The 12140-nt window shown below is 39.0% G+C and overlaps 1 protein-coding gene across 18 annotated transcripts in view; it reads right to left on the bottom strand.

The window, feature by feature from the left end:
* Positions 1-2366: 2366 nt before the first annotated feature.
* ELAVL2 (ELAV like RNA binding protein 2) overlaps positions 2367-12140 on the bottom strand; it is a 130668-nt gene continuing 120894 nt past the window's right edge. For 8 of the 18 annotated variants that reach the window (XM_044756907.2, XM_014831289.3, XM_070495743.1 and 5 more), the window contains 3 exons: positions 11778-12003; positions 4441-4479; positions 2367-3868 (listed from right to left, as the gene is read on the bottom strand). In XM_044756907.2, coding sequence (XP_044612842.1) covers positions 3538-3868; positions 4441-4479; positions 11778-12003 — 596 coding nt within the window. In that variant the 3' untranslated portion in view covers positions 2367-3537. The remainder of the gene's footprint in view (positions 3869-4440; positions 4480-11777; positions 12004-12140) is intronic. The other 10 variants (XM_070495749.1, XM_070495742.1, XM_070495752.1 and 7 more) reach the window with 2 other exon arrangements.

Consider the following 12140-nt stretch of genomic DNA (forward strand, 5'->3'; position numbering starts at 1 on the left):
TGAATTCAGGACAATTACTTTTGGTATGGCTTTATACCCAAAAAGCTGACAGACACAATCAAATTAAAAGAAGCCATTCAGTATATGTTGTAAAAAGAAAAGAAAAATGTCCTTATTGATATTATTATATCAAATTTTCTTAAGTTCTATAGAAGTAGAATCTTTTTGGGGTTGGGGGGTGAGGAAGACTGGCTCTGAGCTAACATCTGTTGCCAATCTTCCTCTTTTTGCTTGAAGAAGATTGTTGCTGAGCTAACATCTGTAGCAATCTTCCTCTATTTTGTATGTGGGATGCCACCGCAGCATGGCGGGATGAGCAGTGCATGGGTCCACGCCCAGGATCTGAACGTGCAAACCCCAGGTTGCCGAAGTAGAGTGTGTGAACTTAACCACTAGGCCACCAGGCCGGCCCCTAGAAGTAGAATCTCTGTATAAAAGATCAGCAAGAAATATTTTTATTTCTTCACAGATCTGTTAAGGAGGTGTTATAAGAGTTGAACATGTACGTGAAACATGGGGTTGGCACAGCTGATGATTTGCACACCTGTGCTAACATATCAATCCTGACTTAAAGAAAACTGAGCTTCTGATTTTAGAGAAGGGTCTCTTGACAATCTGGTATTTGGGCAATAAAAATAAATTTCACACACCAACACTTAATCCTGTGGGTGAAGTGAATCTTGCCAGTGGAAGCAGAAGTTAACTTCCTTCTATTTGGTTTTTCTTTAGCTCAAGGAAACATGTGAGGACAATTCCCATTTGTCAAAAAAGGTTGATGGTTATTAAATTAGAGCTATAGAGTGATGTCAGCATCCAATCACCCAAACTTTACAACTAGCAGATAAAGACACGTATTCCTATAAAAATTATTCGTCATATTTGAAAGCTAACTAATCAGAAGGTGTCACTCAAAAAAATTTTTGTACATTCTCCTTCAATTAATACGCCTTTTGGAATTCTTTCTTTAGATAACATTGCTTTCAACTAAGGCTCTGAGGGAAGCTTTTTAACTCAAGAGAGCAAGTTCATTAGACTGAGCACAGGAGCCCCCAGAACGTGTACAAAGACCTACTCACCACACTGTTCTTTCCCTTCAACTTTGTTTATTGATGTACTGAACATGGAAAAGTACAAAGAATCCAAACACAAAAGAAAACATGTACAGCCTCTTAAATACTCAACAGAATATATTTTCTATTCCAACAGATGTGAATTAAGTCATACTGTACAACTTCAAATAAATACCAGCCTTACATTTTATTAAGTGCTCTGATAAACACTGTAAAGTGAAGCACAATTTGCATGCCCTCTCATCAATGCCTTGGTTTGCTACAGTAGTATAGGAAAGAAGCATGTAGCCGCTGTTTTCCCCTGAGGGAAACCTTATTTTATTTTTTTTTTAAGTATATACACGTATTTTGTTTTTTTAGTTTTTTTTTTAAACGCAGAAGGTTAACTCTGACAATCTAAATGCACCTAAGGATATGAGAAAGTGCTAAGCCAATTGATTTCTGAATAGCATTGAGTGGGTCAGCATGAAAACTCGCTTATTCACTTTAGCACGCGCCTCACAGTATATGTACTGTACTATACTGAAAAATTTTATAACTACAATTTTAAATGATAAAAAATAAAACTCAACGCAACCGCAAAGATAATGTACAACTACGTTATGCATAGCACATTGCCTGTTCTAAGGGGAAGCATGTGAGCATCTCAGTTTATACAAAAAGCAGGACGTAACTATATAGTTCTCAGTGCATCCTGATGAAGGCATTTTTGCCTTCAGCTTTTTTGAAAATTTATTATAAGCTAGATGCTAATCAGAAAATATTTTGTATTTTTTAAAATTTCTTTCATACATGGTAAAGACTTATTTTATTATTTCCCCAAATAGTGGTTTAAGCATCATACAAAGTTAAATTTCAATAGCATACAGATATTTATGATTTTTGTATGAAAAATGTAAGGAAATTTGTTCAAAACCTATGGTTATACTCATTTTTTTTTTTTACCACAAACATATTTATAAACGAAAATGTAGCATCACCATAAACAGCTGAAGCTAGACTATCTACAGACAAAATTAGCAACAAATCTGATGCACTGTAAATTCAAGTCCTCAGGACAACAAAAGTGATTAAGCAAGACCTCAAGTAACAATGTTAATGCCATTTACAAAGGAAAAAACTGATACAAAAACATTCAAAACCTGAACATCACTTGGCATGTAAGGGAAAAAAAAATCAAATTAGCTGAAAGGTTCATAAACACAAGGTCTTATTTACATTACACAAAGCTCAGGTGTTAGCCTTGAACGTAACTTTCAAAATACCTTCAAATATATCCAACTCAGATCACTTTTGCCGATTTGCTGCAGTACAAATCCTGTGCAACATCTTTTTTCCTTAAGACAAAACAATTCTTCAAACAATACTGCAAGTACATCACTAAACACCATGAGCTCTATCTGAAGGGATTTCTTTAGGAAGAACAGATTTTTTTTCCCCCATCTCTTGGTAATTTAAATTTCTTGCCTGCTCTTATATATTCTTTTGTAAATTTTTTTTTATTTGTTTCAAAATCACAAATCAATGTGAGCCACCTATCACATAATAACCAGGATGATCAGACGCTCCACTGGTGATTACAAAAACGAAACCAGCAGTGTTTCCCCCATGGATTCTACTCCTTTCATACAAAGATCTCAAAAGTATTTTCTACATCATAAATCTTTCTAAATTTTCCAACCGCTGCAAATTTCCTGGTAAATTTTAAAAGCTCACTAGGTGTCATATGAAGAGATTTCTCAAAGTATTCAAGTCAAAATATTTGTTCCAGGACCAGTAAAAAGTTTCTCCAAATTTTCTTTTTTATAAAAATAGATGCTTTTTTTAAACCCACATCAAAGAGGCTCTTATCTCTTTGGCAAGGTACTGCTTTACGAAAAGTTCTCCGCTATTCTTACAATAAGCGTTTATAATGTAGCCCCCCCTTCCCCAACCCAAATCATAATTACAAAATAAATACTGTTTTTAACTTCATAAATAAAAATGTAAACTTCAAAATACTTTTCTTAGACATAACAGCAACGCTTTAAATGTAAACCAAACACAAAGCTAATCAGAAAAAGAAAAAAAAGGGGGAAAAAAAAAGACACAACCAACTGAAGAATTACAACACAAAGCCTCAAGATTTACTCACAGGTTCAAGGCAGTTATGTAAAAAGAAAAGAAATGTCTTCCCTTAGCTGAAACACTTTAAAAGGTCCACCTTCTTCAAAGAAGGCAATAGAATGCAATGTGACAGGTAAAAACCCTGTACCTCTTGTCCATATTCAAACATAAAAGATATTTAAGAAGTTTTAATTCAAATACTAGCAATAAAAAATCTCACATATTTCTTAGGATGCTAAGTAGTCGTTTTATCCCCATCTCAACACTGACTTACAAAGACATTTACTAATGTATAAAGTTTCTCTTAACTTGCCTTTGTTGTATAGTTTTCATATATAAATGGACTGAGGACAAGAGCTCATTAGGCTTTGTGCGTTTTGTTTGTCTTAAAGGAGACCTGCAGTACTCTGTCTCCCAGACGGTATCCATTGAGGCTAGCTATCGCCATGGCGGCCTCATCATAGTTTGTCATAGTCACAAATCCAAAACCTTTGCATTTATTGGTGTTAAAGTCACGGATGACCTTCACGTTGGTGACAGCTCCAAAAGGCCCAAACATTTGCCACAGGATACTCTCATCTGCGTCAGGAGCCAGGTTGTACACAAAAATACACCACCCTGTTCCTGGGTGCCCAGGGATATTAATTCCAGCCAAACTGGTCATTCCATCAATGGTCATTGGAGAAAACCTACTAAACAAAATAGGAAACACACACACACACATACACACACACAACAGAAACAGAGGTTGGTTACAGCAATGGACTTTTTTCTTTTCCCTTTCCCATCCCAAGAGTTTCAGTAACTCCCCTCCCCCAACAGATACATACAACGATTTGATGTTTCAACCAAAGTCTGTGTGTCTTGCAGTGACATGCTATACTGTCAAGGTATTACCAAGTTATGAAATGGCCATTATATGCTAGATTGAATAATATTATCCAGAATAGCAAAGAAATATATTGGGAACTGGCTTCATGAATTAAGCAGAATTGGGGTCGGGGGGAAACCAACACATACATAAACATGCTATAACGTCGCAATGCAATATAAAACAAACGATGGATTTTTTTAAAGACCAGGTGGCATCCAGTGGTATAAAAATACTCCTTGAGTCAACCGTGCTTCACAAAGCAGCTTTTCATTAGGTTGTACATGCAAAAGAAAACCCAACACAAATTTATGAAGGGTGTCACTCCCCAAATCAAAGAAACGAGTCAAAATTATGGGAGGGATTATGAGTATCATGAACCTCTATCATTACCTCTTTACTCCATAAGCCATATTGAGCAGATTGTCCAACCTGCAAAACACACATTTAGCAAACTTCAGTTTTAATTTTTCCCCTTGATGTTCATGAAAGATGGGTTTGTTACTGCCATCTTCCAAGGGGATATCTGTGTATTTATTAATTGTAGGTGAAGTCTCAAAACATTGGGTCTTTTCACTTTCCGGAGAGAACGGGTACCCACTGCCATAACACTAGCTCATTTGATGTATACAGTTTACACAAGGGTCGGTGCCATGAGGGGAAACGCTGGTGGCCATCCAAGGAAACCATCCAGAGAGGAAACATGGAGGCTCTGGAATTGTTAATGTTTGGGTTCTCACCTTTTGCCAGGCAAGTTCTGCATGCTCCACGGGCACCCACGTGGATTTATGCTAGTTTTAATTGTCCTAACTCTACTGGTTCCTGAGTACACGAAAGGCACACAGATTAAGTGACTTGCCCAAGACCACACAGGGCTAATAAACAGTGGCATCAATATTCAAACTCTGCAGGTAACAGAATGCCATGAATTTCTCTTCAACCTCCCAACTTCGAAGGACTTTGATTTCTTAGAACGAAAGTGATGTTATCACAGGTAGAAAGACCTTTACAGACCATCTAGGCTAAACCTCCCACTCCTCAACGTGCTCAGCTAATCTCCTAAGAAAGAAAGACGAAGACTCGCTGCTCCAGCGAGCAACAAGCGAGCCATTCTGCCCGAGCCTGATGCTTATTGTGGCTATGCTACCAGAAGCGCAGCCTCACTCAAGGGCTAGGAAGCCAGGGAGAGACCAACCAATCAACCAACTTGAGCTGCTCTTAAAATTTTTACAAGAAAGCAGTTGGGGGTGGGTGGGTACACTTTAAAACTCTCCACCCTTTTCCTATTTCAAAAGTTAAACTGACTTTATAGTACTTGATGCTTCTTGCTTTATCAGTATCAAAGAGACCATTCTGATGTTCCAAATGTCCACGATGTGTACCAATTAATCACACGCATTTAGAGGAGGTAGGCATAACTTCATACATTGCCTCTTTAACCATCCTCAACTGCCACCATGTTCTACACTCTCCAAATAAGACCCTGGATCAGGGGAACAATTTTTTTCCTTTTTTTAAAAACCTGTGAAAGGTAAGTTCTAAAAATGTTTCCATCTTATTGTCTAACCTATGGCCTCAAGTGAGGCTCGAGCACACAAGAGAAAGCAACTCCTTCTAGTTTTATAACAGCCAAAAAACCTCTCTCTCTGGTCTTTCAGAATTGGAAAAAGAATCTTCACCCATTCCTGTTCCTAATCACCCCTGGGCATTTTGTGTGTTTTGTAAAAACGGAAAGAAAGAACTGAGCTGATGTAACGTAAAGCATAAGGAAATGGAACAAATCACAATGACAAAGGATCCTCATCCGTGTGTGTCTTGTGCCACCACCCTCTTGGGAGCAGGGACATGTTCACTCCTCACTGTATCACTAAGCGTGGAGCGCGGGCCTGGATCACTGCAGGTTTGCAGAAAGTACGCTGACCGCACAAAAGCAATGGGGTTACCGACATTATCCTCAACTACTTCATCCTGAATGAAGACTATCAGGAGGGCTGGTGGGGGAGCCTGTCTGCACACGCACAGGAGAAATCACACGTGTGGAAAACATACACAGGTGGGAGGGCTTTGTTTTCTGCAGAGATGATGAGTATCGTCAGAGACACCATGTCTTTATACTCAAAAATAAAGGCCACAAATACCAGAAATAAAGATGCATACTAATTACTATCACTAACCATAAAATAACCTGACACGGATAATTTCCTAACATTGCTGGAATGGTCAAATACAGCATGCATGAGGCATACCACTCCTGGAGAACAGAACAGCATATTGAGGTCTCCTTCCACAGTGCTGAAAGCCCAGAGGCGGAGGCACCTCACTGATTCACTCAAAAGAGTTACATCATCTCTGCCCATTAATCAGGCCCAGGTAGTGACTGTCACACTCTGCCACCACCAGCTCAGGACACCAATCAAAAGTCCAGAGATAGAATCTCCTAAGCAAGTTTTCAGTATTTTCAAGAGAGGGTGGAAACCAAAACTGCCCTCGAGTGAATCCCCTGCATTAAGGAAGAGACATCTCATTCCCCACTCTCCATCCCAGGAACTCCAGGCAGGGGCCTAGGATGTTTATACGAGGATCTCTGAGATCCCTCTCAATGGGTCTCTCATTTGCCCTACCTATGAAATCCTGCATCATACTGTGATCCTGACCACTGATTTCTTCACTCAACACCCTCTTCAGGAAAAATTCAGTCCTTAGGAATTTAAGCCAAGTTATCTGGCTCTTATCTCAACCTTCCCCGCTCCCTCTTCTTCCTCTCCCCACTTCCCCACCAATGAGGAGTGCGGGAAGAACACGGGACCTAAGAAACAGGACCTAAGCAATGCTGCACGCAGCTGGCCAGCAGCTTTCCCCACTCTCTCAGCACCACATCCCCACGTTTCTCACGGGAGGTGACAGAAGGCAGCGAGCGCTCCATGTAGGCACCACGGACCCCAAGCCTGTAGCAGTCAGAAAACTGTAAACTAGGCTTTTACGAAAGAAAACGCTGCAGCGTGCACTGTCTAGTTTATACTTAGCTCAGACACAAGGCCCACTATTACTCTCCAGAACTATACATCTTTGCTGGGTCTGTCCAGGGCTCAAGGACAGCCACCTTTTATATGTGGCCATTTAAAAAGGGAAGCCAATTTTTAATGGGGACCAAGTTAGTAGCCTCCAGAATGATCCAGGGGGTGTGCATGATGGTGCACTGCAGGGTGGCAAGTAAATATTCAAGTATCTATTAAATACATATTTTTAAACTCTAAAAATAAAGTAAGTACTCTTTACTCATATTTCATCAGTGCACTGCACCCAGTACACCCACTCAGCCCTCACGCGTCACATCCTTTCCTGAGGGGAGACTGAGTGGTCCCCAAAGGGAGAGGGAGAATCTCACCTGTTCTTTAGCTTGGACATAATCCACTTCACAAACAACATGTTATGTGGATTTGGTGGATTAGATGGGGAAACCTAGCTTTAATTAAAATACTCCTCAAAGAAGAGGTAGCTTCAAAAAAGACTACTGCAATAATAATAATAACAATAAGCAGCAGCAGACTGAGGATGACACAGTAAGGGAAGCCCAACTAAATACGGGAGAGCTGATTATTTCTCCTACTCCCAGTACAAGCTACATTACCAGGTTAGACACAAGACAATCCAACACGTCTCACATGAAGTCAGACAAATTCCAAATTATCAAGATCATAATTTTACGAATCTTGCTTTAAGGGTCTATTATTTACTAAGATATTAGGTAAATAAAATATGAAGCCAGTCAGCATGATAACTAGCAAGACATCTGATGCATTGTTTACTTCATCTTTATCCTATCTTTATTGTCTAAGTTTGATTAGGGTTTATGAGTGAAAGAATGTAACAGCACAAGCCCATGTGCATATAATCTATGCAAATATATCTACTGGGGATATGCATACAGTTTTCTATCAATAGAAACACAACTCAGACTATAACTAGGCAATATTTTGAACAGAACCATATATGAGGTAGAGTATTCCCATTTCAAAGCTAGATATTTCCAAGCAGAGAATAAAAAGAAAAGTACCTGCCTAGTTTCCAAGAAATTTAGCTGACAGACTATGGGGGGCCCACATGCAAGTAAAAGGGGAAATGTAAAGTCAATTAAAGTCAGAAATAAAAATATAAAGACAGATTAGTAATGAGTAAGACAAAAAAAAAACCCTGAACTCTATAAATAATGGTTCTCAAAGACTCTCCAAAGAATCTCCAAGTTCTGCTTCGAAGTTAAGAAGATCATCAAGTTACCCCCTTATCCAACTAGATGGTATCGTCTGTCTTCTAAGAGAGGGAAAAAAACTATTCAGGAAGATTGATACCAATTTCTCACAAAAGGAAAGTGGAATACTGCAACCAGCACACGCCTTCAACGCAACTCAAGTGCTGATTTAAAAGGTTCCTTTAAAAATGCATAAAGGCTTAGAGAAGCAGGCACACAGGCCATTAGACTACATCACATTCAATAAAATTAAAGCTGCTCCAAAAGAAGAGAGATGAAAAAATTTGGTTGAAAATTTAATTCAGATCCCATGTCCCAAGAATATACTTAAGGGGCTTGAATTACACTATCCATCCAAATAAATAAGGCTGGTCTTATTTTGAAAACCATAGTCAATTAAATAAGCATATTAGATCAGCAGTGCTCACGTTAAAAGAATTCTCTTTCTAATTTTTCCTATGGCTTGACAGTCATAAACCTCACAACCCCACTTTTAAACTTAACCCTTATTACGTAGATTTTAATTTTTTGAACCTTAAGCGATATGATGCACTTGTCGAATGTTACAAGTATCCTTGACTATTATTATAATACTTATAACTTGTATTCTCCAGTCTCTCTCAACTCCCAAGGTACTATGACAATATAAAAACACACAGTGAGAAATTTTCTAAGTGTCTGCTGGAAGGTGACAAACTCAAAGCTCAGAGCATCAGGACACAGATACTAGGGACAAAAATATGTGTGTGATGATCTAGACCTGAACTAGAGAGGAGCAAAATACCAACGAAATAAGCAAGTCCTCAATTCAAGAGTCTTTATGAGGTGAGAGAAGAAGATTCAACCTTAATTCTACAGGAGGGGAAAAAAAAAAAAAGAAAGTAATGACAGCCAAGTTTTTATAGATATTACAGAAAAGCCACCAAATATACAACAGGTTAAACCTGAACTCTAGGAATAAGGCTCTCAATTTCTTCTAAAACTCAATCTAGACCAAACATGTTCACCAAGCTCAAAGACTAGTTCACAATTTATTATCTGGACAGAGATTATAGAAGAAATGAGAAGTGAGGTGATAGAGATAAGAATTACGCATCTGAAAAAATAACAAAAATCTTCCCTATTTTCTGAAACCAAGTTTCCCTGAAAACAGACAACTCTCATTCCCTTTTTCTAAAATTTCTTTTTATAGGAGTCAAAAAAGGAAGAATTTCCAAGGTAATAAGATAGGAAACTAAAAGATAAAAACAAAGAATGGGCAGAAGATATTTAAAAAGATACTGAATTTGATCATCTGAACATCCTGTAAAGCTTTATCAAACTCCAAGTAAAAAGCACAGGGCATGTAGGGAGGGGGCTCGGTGGGGCTGAGAAGAGAGACAGCAGTTTTCAACAGCCTAGTATCTGAGTCACCGACAGGACCCGCCATCTCAACAATCAGGCCTTCTCCTGAATATCCTGTCATTTCAGTCCTCTCGCCCAATCTTCCTCAGAATGCAATCTTGATTCTAAGAACACAGTTTTAGTTAATAACTACCATAAAATAAAACCCAGAGTTTAAATTGGAAAACACCAAAAATAACTAACAATTTAAACAAATACAGCTGTCTACTAACATCAAACATTTTATACTTTCACAGTGTTCAAATCAACTAGTAAGTTTCAAAGAAGAATTTTCCTCCAGCTAAGCTCAAAATTCTTTTTGAGGCCCTAGAAAGCTCTGAAGTTAACTGAAGGGGCTGCCCAGGAAACACCTCTGAAATTCCTTCAAGATTGTCTGTGCTAAATTTGCAAAACAAATATTATCCACTTAAGATGCCACAGAGGGAACCTATGTGCAAAGCTAAGAAATGGCTTTGTGAGATTTCTTTCTCCATCAAGCAGCCCCACACAACTCTCCTTCCAGCCCAATTGCCACTACCATCCACCAGAGTCAAAGGTGGTAGTGTTTGCTTTTTTTCCCTTGAAAAGTAAAGCAGAAAGTGAAGTGAACACAAGGCTCAACCAACTGGGTACCCAGTCATCCAGTGGCAAATGGAGCCTTCTGACAGTACCCACCTTCTCCCAGGGCAAAAGCCACACTAAGAAGGAACTGAACATGCGTTTACAGCAAATGTTTTTCTCCTACCTCAGGTGACATAATTATTTTAAAAGGAGCTATTTCACCGATTTTATCCCCCTCTTTTCAGCACTCTAAATACCCCAATGAAAAAATGCACATGATTTAAGCTCGAAACATTTACCGCCTTATTAAGCTACGTTTATAATTATATTTTTGGGAATTAACTATTCTGCCCCAGTAAGGAAAGAAAGAAAATTGATATGAATTCGTGATAAAAAAAAAATTTGCATGGGGGTTACATGGTATTATGGCTACAGTATACCATATGGTCAAAAAGGATATTAAAAAATGTTCTCGAAAATAAAAACTGAGTGACTCTGCTTATGAAACCAGAAGTTCTCTGTTTAACTTAAGTCACCATTCTTCTCACATGGAGATAAGGGATGTTTTCTAAATGATTCTTGTTTTGGTTGTTGTTACCCCGGGATGAGAATAAAATTTAAAAAATTGGAGTATTTATATGTGTCTAGGAGACAGAACATCGTCTTTGGGCTAAAGATGCATGGTCATTCTATGGACTACACAGGGGTCTGAAAACTACCACCCACAGGCCAAATCCAGGCTGCCATCTGTTTCTGTACAGCACAGGAGCTAAGAATGGTTTTTACATTTTTAAGGAGTTATTTTAAAAAAAAAAAAGACATACATGCAGCAGAGACTGTGACCCACAAAGCCTAAAACACTTACTATCTGGCCCATTACAGAGAAGGTTTGCCAACCCCTGACTACAAGAAATAAAGGTTTTAAAAGGGAAAAGGGACCCTTTGTAGAAACAACGTATTCACATAGGTTTTATATCCTTAGTGGTGCACGTATCCTAAAACAAAGAAACTGAAAGAGCTTGACCTAAAAACCGAAACGGGAGAATCAAATCTTATCAAGATAAAAACTAAAAAGAAAGGAATTGGAAGCACTAGAAATAGAGAAGAACCCAGCAATCGGCAGGGTGGGGTTTCTCAGCCTCGGCACTGCTGACGTTTGGGGCTGGCTGATCTGCTCTTGTGGGGGCTACAGTGTACACTGTAGGATGTTTAGCAGCATCCCTGGCCTCCATCCTGCCAGTAGCAGCCCCCACCCAAGTTATGCCAACATAAATGTCTCCAGACACTGCCAAATGTCCCAATGGGCAAAATCATCCCCGACTGAGAATCACTGCTGTAGGTTACTGTCCTTTTGTCCTCATCTTCAATACTAGCAAATGACACTACTCTCCAATAGGTTTTCTTTGTGCTCATAAGAAGGAAAAACAACAACAATGACAATAATAATAGCAAACCAGAGATCCTGTCAATAAAAGTACTAGACAGTGAACCTGAGAGTTCTGAGTTTAGCAGCTGGGCAGAAGCCCCCAGTCAGACTTACCTAAAACGCTGTGCCTGCTGAGCTAGTGGTCCTGGATACCTTCTGTTTGGAGACTGGTACAGCTGGGAGAGGATGGCCTGATTGGTTTTTTGGCTTGGATTATTAGCAAACTTTACAGTGATTGGCTCTGTGGCACCAGGAGGTTTCTGGCCATTTAGGCCTTTGATAGCTTCTTCTGCCTCAATCCGCTTGTCAAATCGAATAAACCCTACACCCCTTGATATGCCTATGGTAGATTTGGGTAAGGATTTGGGAAAGAGGGAGTGGAAGGAGAGAGGAGGGAGAGAAGAAAGGATAAATTAATTTTTCCTTCTCAAGAACATGCTTTCCCCCACATATAACATCTGCCACAAAATCACACGA

This window comes from Equus asinus, chromosome 23 (assembly GCF_041296235.1).
Source record: "Equus asinus isolate D_3611 breed Donkey chromosome 23, EquAss-T2T_v2, whole genome shotgun sequence".
Taxonomy (NCBI): Eukaryota; Metazoa; Chordata; class Mammalia; order Perissodactyla; family Equidae; genus Equus; species Equus asinus.